This window comes from Sabethes cyaneus, chromosome 3, assembly GCF_943734655.1.
Source record: "Sabethes cyaneus chromosome 3, idSabCyanKW18_F2, whole genome shotgun sequence".
NCBI lineage: Eukaryota > Metazoa > Arthropoda > Insecta > Diptera > Culicidae > Sabethes > Sabethes cyaneus.
The window spans coordinates 253,740,025-253,757,960 of record NC_071355.1 but is presented as its reverse complement, the minus strand read 5'-3'; the positions used below and the strand labels follow the sequence as shown (position 1 = coordinate 253,757,960).

Sequence of the window (17,936 nt, the reverse complement as noted above, 5' to 3'; positions counted from 1 at the left end):
TCGGAAGCTTATTTAATAATCATTTAAATAGTTATTCGATTTATTGTTATCAAATTACTTCTATAAGCGTTTGCAAGAAGAAAGTGAAATTAGATTTTTTAATATATTCTTCAAATTATTGTCATGACACGCTTCTATCGATTTAGTTGTCCAAAGTTTGACGTCAATGAGAAAACTTATGCAGACATCCATTTCTACACAACTAGCAAGCTACTGCTGCAATCTGAATGCTGTGCAGTGTTTTGCTTCCAATCTTTGCAGTGATAAAAAAGCTTTTCGGTTGGTGAAAAAATACACTAATGCAACAGCTTAATCATGAGTCTTTTTTATTGCTTAAACTTGGTTGAATTTATTAGCGCAATAAACTGAAGGTGGTAGAGAACGTACCGGTAAGATTCTAATTAGCTCTTTAATAGCCGACCCGACGGAAAGAGAAATCTTTCTGGGTTTATTCAAAATTCTAATAGTGCACGAAATCTGGTTTGTTTCTATCTTCTATCTGTCCTAACGAATGATAATCGACTTAACAAAGGGCGATTAACATGCTATTTCTTTTATGCATATGCTAAGATGCTAGCAACATAAACGTGGTAGCATCACATGTTCGCGGATTTTATACTCTATAAGCTATTTGATACTATGACTGAAGAAATTATTATCCTACTGCTGTAAACGACAGACAAAACTTTGGAATCGCTATGCTATCTCATAGGAGTAGCTTAAAAGTGAGTACACTTTCTCTACCCCTGTGAGGTGATACTTGGAGTCAATTTTCACTGAAAAGCGATGTGGATTTTCGATTGCGAATTGAAATGCTCTGAATTTTTTTTATGCTAATGGCGGAACTAAGGGAGGGGCTAGAGAGGGCCAAGCCCCCCCCCCCTAGAAGAGCGTTAGCCCCCCTAGAAAAATGGACCTGGCCGACCAAATAAAATGGTCGAAAAAAAAATGCCGGGGGATATAGCCCTCCCTGGAAATGAGCGCTAGTTCCGCAAATGGGTAATTCCATTGTACGCCACAGGCAAAATTATTATTATTTCTTTATAAACGAAGATTCGGACGGTAAGGTTGAATTTGACTGGGCTCTTATGAAGTAGGCACTAGAGATGGTCGGGTAGCGGAAAATTTACCCGAAACCCGCACCCGTACCCGTACCCGCCGGGTACGGGTCGGGTTCGGGTATTGAAAAAAAATAATTTGCGGGTTCGGGTCGGGTACGGGTTTGGTTTTGAAACCGGGTACGGGTCGGGTCGGGTCTATTGACCTCGTTTAACACTAAAGATTGTCGGGTATCCGGACCCGTACCCGTGCCCGACGGGTTGCGGTCGGGTTCGGGTATCAAAAAAAATAAACTTGCGGGTTCGGGTCGGGCACGGGTTTTTATTTTTTTTCCTAATCGGGTACGGGTCGGGTTCGGGTATTCAAATTTCCATACCCGACCATCTCTAGTAGGCACTACGGAAACATCCCACGGAAAGTTCCAGAGTTGGAGTAGAAAGCAGTTTTCCAAATTTGGAAGTGGGCATTCACAACCGGACTGTTCTGGCGTACATTTCAGCTTGCAATCATTGTACCAGTTGACAGCAGATTGGCTGTATTAATTTCAAGGTCGTCAGAGTACATTTATGGCAGTCAGTATGGCACCGAATGTTTCCCTTCCCTTCTTTTTATTCGCTTACCTACACACTCCCATAGCTTCAGAAAACCATTAGAAAAAAATAAAAATAGTTTGAACTAATTTTCTTTTTTCAATTTTTTCACTTCTTTCGCCCGTCGAAACACTCGCGAAGATCGAAACACGCGCCTCTGACCAGTTATTTAGAAAGATAAAGTAACGATTCTGCCTAAAGTGTTCACTTGAATTGATAGGAAAAACTTCAATTCGTTTCGATTGCAATTGCGTTGGCTACCTCCCAGCGCTGATTCCCTTATATCAAGGAACCTGTGCCAAGTTTAATGAGGAACCGTCCACATCCAGGCGTTTCGGACTTAGGACCTCTCCCCTTTGTCAACCCCTTCAGTTCTGATTCCCTTATGCCAAGGAACATGTATACCAAATTTGATGGAGAACCGTCCAGGCATTTCGGAGTTTTGGCCTCCCCCCTCTTGTCAACCCTCCAGTGCTGATTCTCTTATATCAAGGAACATGTGTGCAAATCAGGCTTCATTTTGCTCATCTTGTGCATACAGAAGCAGAGCAATCTGCTTCTCACAACGATCAAATTGCTTTCGTTTTCTCTTCAACCGTTTCCTCTCCCTCCGAACGATGCCTGAATACAGTTTTCTCTGACGACCACTCATCTTGGACAGAAGGAGAACAATGACAAGCAGAGCTAATTTTTTCTTCGCACACCGAAGACACGAGGCTAATCGCTCCGTGTTCCAAACAGAATATGCGATATGCAAGGGGGTTCCAGTAAGGCGTATAAGTGCGTAGTAATCAGAGATTACTTTTGTAATCATTTACGAATTAATTAGGTGATCAATGATAATCAGTATAGTAACCAATGATAATCTTAAGTAATCATTGGTAATCATGGTTAATTTATAGTAATCACAAGAGATTGATTACTGGGAATCAGAGGTAATCAATAAAGTAATCAAAAGTAATTTTTTAAAAGGTGCGTAGTAATCATTGCTGTTGGAAACCCCTTGGCGATAGGCAATTATATGGACTGGAACGATTTGGTCCGTGACCTTGAGAGCAGGCATTCGGTAGGGCGGTAGGGTAGAGTCTAGCTGTTTATTTTACTGATTTCAGTACTTGTTCCCACTATCGTTTTGTTTATGCTATGGCACTTTTCCAGGAGAACAGGATTGCTAGTAGTAGGTAATAATCTGCTATAAACAATTATGAAACGTAGAATCGCGTATCTATTTTTGCTGTTGAACGAAATCTGACAGTAATTCTATCACATAAAATGCTGTTTACGGTGCATTTTATTATCTGTGAATTTTATAAGTATATTTTCGACACTCTACGATCTTAAATAGCGAAAATTATTGGTCAATTTCATGCTCATCGTAAATATGGCATCACTCCACATATACACCCGTTTCCTTGGTAACGTACAACAACGACGGTCGCGGATTCGGAATTGCAATCGAAACGAAGTGAAGTTTTTCCTATCAATTCAAGTGAACAGTTTGGACAAAATCATTATAATTTCTTACCAAATAACTGTTCGGGTGGTAAATTAAAGTTTTCAGTGTCTCAAGTTAAGTTTCGCGAGTGATGTGACGACTGGAACGGCCGAAAAAAATTAATGAAAAATCGACGGAATAAAAATGAAAATATAGTGATGAATTTTAATTGGGCAGAAATCTCAGTATTTAGTCTAATTTATGCCCCAAAAAGTAATAGAACCTGTAGAATGCAATGTTTAGTGATATGCAGTATTTTTATTTTCATAGATGGTCTCTTAAAACCTTCTCCTTAAAGTTTCGCTATAAGCTTCAAAAAGGCATTATCTAGGAGCCTCCAGTGAGAGTAAGGTGACGTTAGCTATTGGTTGAATATGTTTCATCGCTTTTGTGATAAGCCTGGAAATCATCTTTAAATTTTTTATACTTTCAATATTTCAAACAGTAAAGGTATGTTTGTTTCCAAAATGTCTTAAAAATATAAAATTGTGTCAGTCCCACGTTACAAATAAATGCATAACAGTCTCAGAAGTGTAAATATAACAATAAACATTTGGTTTTTGGAAATGGCCGGACGATTTGCCTACAACAACTACCAAACGGAAGGCTTTATGGCGCTATTGAACAGTTGCGGATCGGATGTACAGTTTCGAAAATATGGCCGTAATAAATTCGGAAATATAAGCAACTTGAACATACAAGCACCTCGAATCATAACAAAGCCATCATGCGACTCCTCTAAGTACTTGCAAAACTAGACCATTGGTAGTCGTATAGTGTTCAAAACGCCATTGTCTACATCTGAACATGTCCAGGAATGTTCCGCATCCCTCTACGGAGATCAGTTTCTGAATTGAACTAAAATACAACATATGACATCTCTGAGTACTCCAAATTTCAAAACTGGTTCATTTGTTGTCATAAGAAATGTCCGGAACCGCATTGGTCACACCCGGACACGTTTTGGGAGTGTTCCGGATACTGGGGTTTCCGGTAACTCAAGTCTATCGAGACATGCTGTGACTTTTATACGTTTATCCTTGCGTATTAAAGAGGGTATTTCTGGCAGCCTAGAAACAGTTCGTCGAACGTTGAGGACATTGTTGACACATTTATAACGACAATGACACCAATTTTGTCGGAGGAGCGAAGGAAAGGAAAGTGGTGTAATCTTAACGCACCACACATGGGCGGACTGTGGGAAGTGGCTATAAAATCATTTAAAACATTTGATAATTATTACTCAATTTGAGAGAAAAAATAAAAATATATGAGTCCACGGATACGATCACAGGCTTGGCGAGCATTAGGGTACGAATATCGATACAATTCGTCCCCCTAATGAAATCAGGAATTCTTGTATGGGTTCCGCCCATTCACTGTGCCAGGTGCACATTCCCAAAACTTAGTTTTTTCTGTTTACAGTTTCCAAACACTCAACAAAGTAGCATTAATGTTAGGAGTATTAGCACTAATTTGTTTCAGAAAGAACGATGGGATCACTCTCATTGCGTAGTAGTAATTGTAGCAATGGCAGTGTTTCATCTCGCACGGACTTCCTGCTTCCGCTTGCGGTTATGAAATAACCAATGATTAAATAAATAGCAAAATCATTAGTAAATTCCGCACAAAAAAGCTCGGTTCTGTTAGTATACGGAGTGTAAAAAATCCTAACGCAACCAGCAACGCAGCGTTGAGTGCTGTAGGTTATCATGTTCAAAGCTCGACACATTTTCCCTGCATGCGTAGATAACGTAGTACCTACATAGTCACAGTGGGGTGGCGAACGGTGGCGGTTTCGTTTTTCTGTTTGCCCTCATTTGAAATTCCATTCACTTGTAATTTCATCGCGCCCACGCCGCTCGCGACGAGTGTTCTGTTCGGCAACAAATTTGTCACCACTCACCATCTAGCAAAAAGTTGTTCGAACCGTTTGGCACATTTGTAATCTAAATAAAAATGGCCGTATTCAGCCGTACTCCCACCTCGTTTCACGCTGACGCTCGCACACGTTGATGGGTTTCCAATTGCGCGGTGTGTGAATTTATTGACCATAATTTCCATTTCGGGTCTGCGGTTTCGACGATTCACTATTTATTTACGGTACCGCATCGCATCGCCGAAGTGGCGGCCGACTTGCGGTTGTGGCGACCTGCGGCAAAGAATTCAATGAATGAACGTCCGTCCCTCGCTGGACCGCATGTTTGAGCACTCAAATTACCAATCAATAATATTTGATTCGTAAAGATAGCTAATTGCAATTGCGTAACGAGGTGTAGCTGGTACACCGGTGCTCATCGGAAATATTTATTAGCTTGTTGGGCTCGAACGAATTTGGATGTTAAACAGGTTGCGCAATGATGTTGTATGTATTTTTTGGTGGTTTAGGAATAGTAAAATATTCTTGAAACATCGTCATATTTTATGTAAATCATGTACAAGATATTTTTAATGCTCAATTAGTATTAGGATTGAAGTACGTAATGAATATTTAAATATGGTCACATTTGACGAAACGTGATTGTATATTATTCATTTCTTTTTCAGTCGACCATTATCGAAGAGGTTTTTTGTTTTATTTTTAATGTCTAAATGAAACCTGTAAAAACGCTCACGATTTTCCGCTTTATACTTCGCAGACTGAAATCACCCGCCCATGATGCCCGCTGGCAGCAGGTACAAAAGGAGGTGGAATCAAAAGGATCCTACAGCCTCACGGAGACGGAGCTGATCTACGGAGCGAAGCTGGCCTGGCGCAACTCGTCCCGGTGCATCGGCCGGATACAGTGGTCGAAGCTGCAGGTAAGGCAGGCCACAGATTTTGCTACTTTTTTGCGGCTCTCCGTCACGGTTCGCTTCTGAGCCGTAAGACGAAGGCGAATACGGCTGGTCTCGGTTGAGGCTACTCAAGTCCGTCTTAGGGGTACTCAAATCATCACATGAGATATTTTTCTTTTCATACATAGTCGTATAACGTTGATCAGTATGAGAACAATCAATTTTAAAAAAATATTCTAAGTTAACAATGATGCAACATCCCTAGAACAAATTTCTTTTGATAGTTTCCTGTAATGGAAAAGAAAAACAGAGCATCACGGAAATGGATAGTTAAAGTCATTAATTATTTAAATTGAGAGTCATACACTCTTTATGTAATTAGCACAGACTCTTCTTTCGATCGGCGGTGGACCGTGGCTGCTTCTGTAGGCAGGAACATTTGCACCTTGTCCGCTCTTTCCGTTTGGCGCAACTGCACGGGAAGGTGTAAATTAAATCAAGCATGGGAAGTAAATTAAATTATTCTCAACGATCGTTTCTGTTCGACAGTCTTTAGCCACGAAAGTCTATCGTAGAGTTGCGGAGGCTGGCCATTGCATTTGCACAGAGAAACCCGTTGCAAAGAAGCCGTCGACGGCAACGCCGGCATCGAACGTCGGCGGAGTGATTGGTGCAGACATTTTCAATGAGGGTTTTCTAACTATTTCTCTATCCTGCACTCAATGGATTTTAATCGACGCTTTCTTTTGGGTGATGGCGACGTCCTTTTAGGTGACGGCGACAGGTTTAAATTCAATTACAACCAACCATCCAGTTTCTTGTGAGAGTCGCTGTAATTAGGACTTATTTTGTGGTACTTGTAGTTTGGAGGTGCATCGGACAAGTGCTTTATTACCTGTGAATTGATTATTTCCAAATTTAATTGAAATGTTTAAAGCTGTCGCACTTGATGATGGTGATTTAATAACAACGGTTAAGTTAAGTTAGCTAACTTTATTGTGCATTTGGTAGTCTAGTCATTAGCATTAGCGAACATTTCGTCGTCTCCGCTTATCCCGGTTTTGAACCATTAATAGCCGGAACCCCAGGCCACCACTAGCAACCTCTGGTGTTGAATGTTACGTCAACTATGAAAGAGTCGGTACCGCGTGCGGTTCTTCGCCAAAGGCTTTAAAGGCTTCCGCAAGCAGTAGAAAATGTTAATTCATTACCATGAACCAAATTGCTACAGTCCACTCAGTTTCCTGTCACTGTCAAACCAAGCAATGATATTTCACAACCTTCAAAACAGAACCTCAGTTATTATTGTTATTCTTACCCATAAAACAGTATCGTTTGATGATAAACACAATTTAACTTGTTCCAACTGCAATGACCAGCAAACGCTTCCAGCCCCCGAGCAGAGGAAGCATAATTGAAATCACAATCACACCAGCCAGCCAGCAGCTGGCAGCGGGATAAATAAATATTTCAATTTTCATATCCAGCAGTGTAGGCAAACCCGGATCGCCCGAAAAACCACCTGATGCATGCCAGAATTAATTCATGGCAATCTTCGTTTTTTATTTTCACTTTGTTTTTTTGTCTGCGGAGGCGAAACGGTGGCTTTCGTAGTTCCACCTGCCTCTTCACACTCACACTCGGCTTTCTTCCACTACCAGTACAAAGCTTAACATATATATAGTATTTCGGGGCGCAGTGGAATTTTGCATCTTATTATCATATTTTGTACCCTGCGAAGGATTCCAGTTTACAGTTACGAACAAGACCCGCTATGTTTGTGTTACCACGGTGCGATGGTGTCTCTGTTGGCCACTCCCGGAGTCCGAGTAACTGAATGTTGTAGTGGATGAAGATGTCAGTCTCTGGCCTTAAGAAGCAGAAAACCAAATTGGAAAATTTCATGGGAAATAACTTGTTTCGGTAAGTTACAGCTGGGCGAAAGCGCGCGTTTATTTGAATTTCAATCTTGGGTACAGAATATTTTAAAGACTTCGTTGCAAATGTAAAATAAGATATCACGATGCTTAGCTTTATTCAACCAGTCTAGTCACGATTACTATTCGATAGACGTAATCATGTTCTGTTCTTTATTTCTTTTCATGGCACGGATCATTGCTTGTTCAACCGTTACAAACCACGTGCTTCCGTTTCACCTTCAACCATATTATGACGCCTCCGTTACGTTTGCACGGTTCGTTTATACTCGAACGTCTTGACGGAACATCATTGTCGTATCGGTGGTCGCCTGCTGCGATGGTTTTCAATGGACCACTTTGACATTGACTATCACACCTGAAATCGTGCATAAAATACGATGCAATTGAAACCCTGCCTGATGCTGCCTGTCCTGGCATCCGACGTCGACGACGACGACGACAACATTTCTCGGCCGATTGGCTTGTCGAAGGTTTTTGACTGCCGCTACGTTACCACCACCAGTGGAATGTTCGAAGCAATTTGCAATCACATCAAGTACGCCACCAATAAGGGAAATCTGAGGTAAGTGTGCACCGAAGAATGCAAATGGTGGGGGAGCCAATTTCGTTAGCTTAGTATAAATGCCATGTTCGGTTGCGCTCGTCTTGCGTGGGATGTGGGTTTCTTTCCGAGTAATGCGAAGTTGATGCAGTGCCATGGATTGAGGAATTTATATCAAGAGATAGCAATCATCAATCGGAACTATTTGTACATGCAGTTTCAATACTCTAATGTTAGAGATTTAAGAAGCTCATCCTTAGGGACAATTCATTTTTTACACTGAAATGTTGAAATTCGCTGGCAGTATGCTGCTACTGTCCGCCATTCTCGCTTGTAGAGAACTAAAGAAGTAAATGGTGAAATACACAAATAGCCGTGCGTCTCCACAAATTCATAATTTATGGGGTGACGGGCTCCCTTCGTCATACTCAAACACTATCCATACTTTATTGTGAGCACTTAAAATAGTACAAGTACTTAAAATTTTTACACGAGAGGAGTCTGATCCTTTTCGCCAGTGCATGTATACCCATTTAGACAGATAAAATAGTTCGGAATTTGGATTTCCCATTGAAGCAATTTTCCATGCTTCTGCGGCAGTACGTCATACGAAAACTGCACTTCGCCATATGCAAGATTTTTTTCGTGTAAAAGCTACCCAACTCCCACAAAAAAGTGGAAACAGTTTGAATCACAGGTGTGTTCATTTCGAGTGATCAGCAGATTCTCTTCGTCATATTTAAAGTAGGTAGGAAAATCAAGAGGATTTTTATCTTTTAAAAAATAATGGTTTTTGATTCGGAACGACGAAGAAGCATTCCATAAATTTTAAGACTAACTAAAAGTTTGAATGTTATTCGCATCAAAATTAGTTTAAATAGTGGTTTTTTTGTCTCTAGTTGACGAAGACTCGTCATAGTCAAACCCACCCCGCTCGCTACTATTTTTAATTTCTCCCAGTTCAATCTAATTGGGAATCAAAAAATAATAAATCGCATCGGGATTTCGTTGGGAACTACAGTATTCTTCTAAAGACTAAAAACATTGGGATCAGCCTGGCAAATGCAGGTAGCACAACACGGATACAATAATGGACACCAAGAACATGCGTAAAGTCAAGAACAACCTGAAGGTAACCCGAAGGTCTGTCGAATCTAGTAAACCCTTCATCTACCAGCTTCCGGTCGAACTATTCGTCGCCGTCCCGGAATTTCCCGGAAATGCCACAAAAATGGACAGTGTCCAAAACGCATGTCTCAGAGTTCTGGAAAACGATTCTCAGGAGGGACGAATCAAAGTTCGAGCTGTTTATTTGAAAAAAGGGGGGGGAGGTTCGTGTCTGGGGCGCCAACCGGGTGAGGAGGGTCAGGAACGCCACATCCAATGGTGAAGCATGGTGAAATATAGAGGAGGAAATGTGGAAATTTTTCGTGGGGATGGACATTTTTCGTTTTATTTTTTCGCACGTTTTCCCTCTTTTCTGTTCCGTTTTCGTTTCCAGTCCCGTTTAGTCACTTTTTGTTTCGTTTTTTCTCCTTTTCTGTTCCGTCTTCTTTCTTCTTGTTCTCACTCCCCTTTTGTCCTTCCTATTTTTCTTTCATTTTCTTTTTTTTCTGTTCCGTGTTTACTGTTCCTTTATTCCGTTTTCTTTCGCTTCCTGGCTCATTTTTTCTTATTTTCAGCTCTATTTTCCTTCATGTTTTTCACTTGTTTTTTGCTACATTCTTTCTCTTATTCCGATATTTTTAGTTCCATTTTTTCGCTTCCAGTCTTCATCTTTTTCTAATTTCTTTTGTCTGTTTTCATTCTCATCTTTCGTCTTCGTCTGTTTCGTTTTTCCTCTTTTTCGTGCCTCATTTTTCTTTCTTTTTGTTTCTATTTTTGGTTCCCTTGTTTCCCTTGCCTCTTCCGTTTTTCCTTTTTATATTCCCGTTTTCCGTCTTTTTCCCTTCCGTTTTCCCAATTTTTATTTTCTTCTTTTTCTGTTCCATTTTTCCGTTTTTGTCCCATCTTTCTCTTTTTATGTCCCGTATGACCGCTTCTTCCCATTTTCCTCATTTCTTCTTTCGGTTACATATCTTCTCTCTCTCTCTCGCTTCGCTTTTTTCTCGTTTTCCGTTTTATTCTGTTCCTTTGTTTAATCTTTATTTAGTCCGTTTTTTTTGTCCTTTTGTTTGTTTTCTATCCTCGTTTCTCCATTGATAGTTGCTTTACTCAATGAGAGCATGTATAAGGTGAGGATGAAGATATGTTTCTGCAACAGCGAATTTATTTATTCAGTCCAGGTTGGAATTGGTTGAATTTTTGGTGTCCATTTACTCCTATTTGATAGATAAATTTTTTGTCATTTTATTTCGGGTTGAATAAACAAATTTGTTATATGTTAAACATCCATACATTGGTGAAAAAAATTCAAGGAAAAATCAGTGAAACACATCGAAACTCTTTCCTCACCTGTGGCATATCTCATTGGCTCTCGGAATAAACCATCGAACTGTCAAAAATAACAATGCTTTAGAGCAGGGTTATTTTCAACAGAAGGTGAAAAGCCATCGAACTGTCAAATTTTAACTAAAAAGTTAAAAATTTCGCGAAATGGTTCACAGCCTTATTTTCCCGTTTTCCCAATTTTTAAACCATTTTTTGTCGTAAAGCTTTACGTCTAGTTGGACCTTCCACTGTTTCGTTGGTTCCCTTTCTTTCCATTTCCTATCCCATTCTTTTTTCCTCTGTTCCCTGCGTCCTGATTTTCCTCTATTCACTGAAGTAAAAACGAGCGCGTCTTAATAGAATATAAAACCATCGAAAACAGACCCTGATGAAGCCTGCAAGTTGTAGGCGAAATACGTATCTGTCACGAATAAATATAAATTTAATTGGAAAGTTCAATTTTTCGTCTATTTACTTCCATTTTTCTCTTCTTGTCCTTTGTATTCGTTTTCTTTTCTGTCTCGTTTTTCGTCATTTTCTGACCGTTTCAACTTTTAACTTATTTTCGGTTCCGGTTTTCGTCTGTTCCCTCCTTTCTCTTATGTTCCGCTTTTTCTCCATTTCTATGGTTCTGTTTCTATTTGCCGTTTTCTCCATTTTCTCTTTCCCACCATTTTCTCTTTCCCACCATTTTCTTCCTTTTAATATCTTTTTTGCTGCTAGCATCCTGCTTCTGTATTTTATCCTTTTTTCTATCTCGCTTTTTCTCCTTTTCTGTCCAATTTTTACTCGTTTTTGCTATTTTTTTTCATTGTTTTCTTCTCTGTTTACCTTTTCTTGGTCCGTTTGTCTTGTTCTGTTCTTTTTTGTCTCATCTTTCTGCTTTTGTATTTTCATTTCCTATCCCATTCTTTTTTCCTCATATGACCTTTTTCCATTTTCCTTGTTTCCGTTATCGGTTTTCGATTTTCACTCGCTTCTTTGGTATTTTCCGTATTCCATTTCTTATCTCATTTTCCCTCTCATTTTTCCTTTTTTACACTGTTCCGCTATTTCCTCTTTCTCTATTCCTTTTGTCTTCATTTTCCATCCCGTTCTTTTGGCATTTTCCCCATTTTCCTCAATTCTGTTTTTGTCTATTTTTTCGGCTTTCGGTCCCGGTTTTTGTCGTTTTTCGTTATATTCTTCTAACTCGTTTTTCGTTTTCGTCTGTTCCGTTCTTTCGTTTCTGTCTATGTTCGGTTTTTCTTCCGTTTCTGTCACGTTTTTCGTTTTATCCTTTATGGCTTTATGTCGATTTCATTTTTTTCTCTGCATTTTCGACTTATTCTACTCCCTGTTTTTCTACTTTTTCCCTCTTTTTCCATTTCTTTACCGTTTTCTTCGTTTTCGTTATCACTTTTCCTTCTCCTCTAGTTTTTCTTCTTTTTTCGTTCGTTTTACCTTTTTGTTTAGTCCGTTTTTCTTTTCCCGTTTTTCTCCATCGATTTTGTATTTTCTTACTCATTATTCTTCTTCCGTCGTTTTTCCTTTTTTCTGCTGTTCTGCAATAGAGAACATTGCTTTTCTTGTTACGTCATCTTCATTTCTCGTCCTTTTTTCTCTATTCCCTGCATTCCTGATTTTGCTCTGTTTCGTTTTTTACTCGTTTAATCGTGTTTAGGCCTGTTTTGTAGTCTTGCCCAGTTAGCTTCGGGGTACGATGCTGGCAACACGCCAGTCGTCGTATGTTCGAATCTCGGCTGGGAGGTGCTGCTATAGATCAGTCAGTAGGATCGTTGCACTAGCCCCGTAATTGTCCTGTACTCTAATAGCCTGCTGCGAAGTCTGTTGATAAAGTAGGGTTCTCAAAAGAACGTTTATGCCTATGGCTTCCTTTTATGCCTGTTTTGTTCCTGCTCTTGTTTTGTTTTTGTAATTTTCTAACCTGTTTCGACTTTTTCGGTCCCGTATTTTGCCCTTTTTCGCTTTTTTACTCCCTTTTCTGTTTCGTTCTTTTTCTTAATATGTTCAGCTTTTTATCCTCTATTGTCACGTTTTTTTTCTTCTCCATTTTACCCTTTGTGTCTTCCGCTGTCATTTTACCTCTCCATTTTTTCTTTCCTGTCGCGTTTTTCCTCTTTTTTTGTTCTTGCTTCTCTATTTTACTACTCCCGTTCTTCTTTTCTATCCCGTTTTTTTCTCCTTTGTTGTCTCTTTTTTTCTCCTTTTCTGTGCAGTAGTCTTTTTCTTTCTCGTTATTCGTTTGCCTTCGTTTTCGTTGTTGTTCTCCCTTTATGTTTATTAATTCTGCCCCGTTTTTTTCTTTCGTTTTTTCTTACTTTCGTTACAATTTTATTCATTTTCTCCCTTACATGTTTCCGTCATTTCTACCCTGTTTGTCCAGTTTATGTCACGTTTTCCTTCATTCACTTTCCCATTTTTTTTATCCTTCTGTGTCATTTGTTCGTTTTTGCTTTTTTTTTAGAGCAGCAGAAGGCAGACTACCTGCAGACCCAATTTGCTAAGAAACTGTTAGACTGTTTGCTCTCGTAATGCTCGTGCAATGTGCTTTCGTTATCATCTTATAATGAAAATTTTATCATCAAAAGATTAAAGATTAACAAGCAAGACAAAAATATTTCAAAAAAATTCCTTGTGACAGAATATAATATTTCGACGTTTCTTTGGAGATTCCCACCATCACTTAATTTTAGCTTGGACTTGAAACGATACTTGAAGTTGGGCTTTAAATCAAAGCTGAAATTAGACTTGGCATTGGAGTTCAAGTTAGGCTTGAAATTGTACTTTGAATTAAAGTTGCACTTGAAACTGTATTTGGAATTGGACTTGAAACTAGACTCCAGAGTCTAATTTTGGACTTGAGTCTAATTTTATACTTCAAACATGAAATTAGCATTGAATTTGATCTTAAAACTGAGCTTGAATTAGATCTGAAACAATGAGCTTGAAATTTAATTTATTAGTGAACTTGAAATTGGACTTCAAACTGGTACTGTTTTTGTGCAATTACATAATTTACTTATCGCAGAAATTACAGTTAAGTTACAAAAAAAAAGCAAAACGGCTGACTTCTGGGTTACAGAAATTATTTCGCTTTAAATTAAGTTTTACAAGGAGGTGGGGCACTTGCCCCAGCCTGGATATGTCAGTGCTTATTGAACGGTTTAAAAGATCTATCCGATCTATCTATGTATCCGAATCACGACATGGCCGAAATCCAAACGGCCGAATTTCAACAACAGTCGCAGTACACTCTTAAATGATTCTACATGTAAATTGGTCGGATTTAGTTAAAGTTAGGTTGAAACTACTCAAAATGCCCTTAAAGTGTACAAACTCAGATTTTGAGTAGTTTTTCAACCAAAAAATTGGTAGTAGGAACTTAAAATTGCGTTATTTGTCATAGAGAATAATTCAATTATCGGTAGCAAGTAGCCAAAATTGGTTGAAATTTTTACCCAAAGTTTGAGTTTGTACACTTTAAGGGCATTTTGAGTAGTTTCAACCTAGCTTTAACTAAATCCGACCTATTTACAGGTAGAATCATTTAAGAGTGTAGGCCAAATCACGGATGGTCGAATCACGAAAGGCCGAATTTTTTCGGAATGCCTAAATAATTAGCAAAAGTGCTAAATTCCGTTATCGAAACTTGACCTTCTGTTTTTATACGACAGACTTCGCAGCCAGCTGTTAGACAATTGCAGGGCCAGTAGCTACGATCCTGTTGACTCTAACTGCCTCTCCCAGTCAGAATTCGAACATACGACGACTGGCTTATTAGGCCAGCATCATACCTCGAGGCCAACTGGGATGCCTAAATAGTTATTCAATAAAAAACATGAATTGGCAAGTAGTTACCAAATAACTTTAATCATACAAAAAAAAAACAAAATAAGCAACACAATTATTTACTATAAAGGAAATATATTATTTTCCTAGGTTTACTGATTAGTAGGGATCATCCTTTAGTTAAGTCCGAACGTGCGACAGCGAGTAAGGACAGCATGTACCCAACGTTTTTGCAGGTTGAAGGCTGTGAATATTTTCGGCCGAATATGAGGTTCGGCCATTCGTGTAGCTGTCTTTTGTGATTCGGCCATTCGCAATTCGGCCATTAAATATATTATGCCATTTGTAATTTCGGCCATTTGTGTTTCAACCATTCGTGATTCGGTAATTTGTGTTTCGGCCATTCGTAGGTAATCCCTATCCGTGTAGTGAAACTCAACACACCTTCTACAAAATAAATAGATAAATCAACCGATTTAGGGGCATAAATAACACATCAATGGCGGTGAAGTGCTTTCTTTTTCACAGAATAGATAGCCTATCAGAGTTGTTTACAACTAACAGTACTGACAAGAAACTACAAAACATCAACAGAAAATTGGAAAACAGGACAACAATCGCAGCTGGATAAAATGAAATTGCGCTGTGTAATGCCACTAATTTACAGCAACCGATGAAAACAATCAGTTTATTGAGTCTGGGACTAAAATTTACTCTACCGTCCTGGGCTTTGGAGTGTTACCAGATTGCGATAGGTAGGATACTCGGGATGACCTTGGAAAGCAATTCTGGTTGCTTCCTAACCAAGATGTTTTCCGCAACGAAAAGGGAAGAAAAATATCTAACTCTCATATGAAAATACGCTACCGAACCGCTCTCGTTTGGAGTTTTTTACGGTTTGTGCCTTTTCCCAAATAAATACCTGTATCTAAACGTGTTAATCATTATTTTCATCAGATACCAGGTGCGGTTACTAAACGAATATGTGCGGTAACCCTATCATCTTCTACGGAAGCATTCTTTTTCCTGGAAGTTTTAGGTATATTTTTTCATGGTTCTACTTCGATTTTACCGGTGATTAGTAAGAGCAAAACGTCAACATTTAAACCTATTCACATAATATGTTTTTAAAAAATAAATTTACTCATGAGCGATAAATGATCAATTTTATGGCAAACGACTAGAATTGAATTAAATTTTCTGATCAAACCCATACCTTGCCTGAGCTGATTTTTTGGCATTTTTATGCTTGTTTCCTTGTTTTCGATTTAAAACTACTAAGATTGACAAAATCAGTGAATCATGCTGATAATTTTTCATAGCTTGTAAGTCTGGTAAATCATCTGAAGTCTGCTACTTGGGGAAACAACGAAAGTGAGGTTATAATCTTCAAAGGATGTCTCTCATGACAATTCCGTTGCATTTATCCCAATCCCAACCAATCTTGGAAGCTACTCTCATTTCTCGCAAACTATTTAAAGATAGCATTGAGGTAATCTCATGAAATTAGATTTTTCGACAGCGTGGCATTATTTTCGTTGAAAACAGTTTTGCTTTCGCGTTTTGCTGCGGGCTTTCAACTTATTTCAGACTGCAGCCTGCTCGGAGAATTCAAGCTACCTACTTATTTCGTTGGAATGAGTCGGAATAAAGCAGAGTGCAGCTGCAGCAACTGTGAAGGCAACAGGTTACCGTTGCTGGCTGGAGGCCACTTTTCGCATGGAATAGAATCCGGCAAAGCGCAAACTATTGAAATACCGTGCGCCTGCTTGCGGTTGTGCCTTCAAGTAACGCTACCTACCGGACGGGTCTGACGTACCTACACTTTATTGCAAAGTTCTTTGATGCTATCTGCTAGCGCAGGTGAAAAAATGTTACTGCTTAAAGTAGCAGTAATATTTTCTATGGGAACAAGTGAATAAAATTCTTGCCACATGTGAACAGAAACGATGATTTCATTGTGCTGATGTATTTCGTGTGCCATTTCAGTACACTCCTCCGTACGACCGTACATTGTGCGACACAAGACATGCTTCCTGCAGTAAGTAATGTGATTGCTACAGGCTTGCTGTCGGAATGTTGAATGAACTGGGCTATGCAAAATGAAATCATAGAAAGGTAGAACGTGTCGGAACGTTCAGTTGTGCTTTGGTAGGATAGAAGAAAAAACATTGCAGTGTGGGAGGGAAATCATTTCATCATGTGGTTTGACGACGATGGAATCATTGTTGTTGTAAACAGTTTTTACTTACATCGAACTGATCGATCGAAGTGCTGTGTAATGTTTCTAATTGCGACCCATCCCTTTCTCTCTCTCTTATCCATTGCAGATCGGCAATAACGATTTTCCCACAACGAACCGACGGCAAGCACGATTATCGCATCTGGAACGCACAGCTCATCTCGTACGCCGGCTACAAGGGCCAAGATGGTAAAATTGTTGGCGACCCAATCAATGTCGAGTTTACCGATGTATGAAATAGACGATTTATTACGCTGTCGACCGACGGGGCAGCCCCCTGTCTGGTCGAGATCGGCCCGATGTCGATTATTAACCTATCAATATCTATTTGCTTCTCGGTTCACTCTTCACATCGCTGGATCCGGTCGCTCGCTGGATGGCGATGAAATCGAATGACGAATTTGATGACGATGACGGTCCCTTCTCGGGTGACAGTTCTGCATAAAACTCGGCTGGAAAAGCAAGCGCACGGAGTGGGACATTTTGCCGCTGGTCGTTTCGGCCAACGGTCACGATCCGGACTACTTCGACTATCCACTGGAGTTGATCCTGGAAGTGCCATTCAGCCACCCGCAGCTGAAGTGGTTCGCTGAGCTGGAACTGCGCTGGTACGCGGTGCCGGCCGTTTCGGGAATGCTGTTCGACTGTGGTGGAATCCAATTTACTGCAACTGCCTTCAGCGGCTGGTATATGTCCACCGAAATTGGCTGCCGGAACCTGTGCGATGTCAACCGGAGGAACCTGCTGGAGGTAAGGCTCGTTGCGTGATGTATAATGAATTATTTCTGGGCTGAATCTATCGGATTGGCTAGTTTTGGGCTGGATTTATCAGTTTTTGGAATATCTAACTGGTTATTAGAATGGTCTATTCAGTAAATATTATTGGTTCCTCTGTGTGTAAAAGTGCGGTTCACAAGCTGCTCATACTCTTTTATGTATTTCAGCAGGACAATTTTAATTTTATTATAATAATGGTTACATTGAGATTTCTCATAAAAAATATGACAATAAATTGCGGTGCTCGAGATGTTTAAAAGTGTATAATTGCATTTTCTGTAAGTGCTTACAC

General features: G+C 39.6%; 1 protein-coding gene across 1 annotated transcript in view; it reads left to right on the top strand.

Annotated features, from left to right (window-relative positions):
- LOC128744427 (nitric oxide synthase) overlaps positions 1-17,936 on the top strand; it is a 79,690-nt gene that overhangs the window by 28,890 nt on the left and 32,864 nt on the right. The window contains exons 4-7 of the mRNA XM_053841442.1: positions 5,784-5,946; positions 8,333-8,424; positions 16,956-17,097; positions 17,303-17,617. Of these exons, the coding sequence (XP_053697417.1) occupies positions 5,784-5,946; positions 8,333-8,424; positions 16,956-17,097; positions 17,303-17,617 (712 nt within the window). The remainder of the gene's footprint in view (positions 1-5,783; positions 5,947-8,332; positions 8,425-16,955; positions 17,098-17,302; positions 17,618-17,936) is intronic.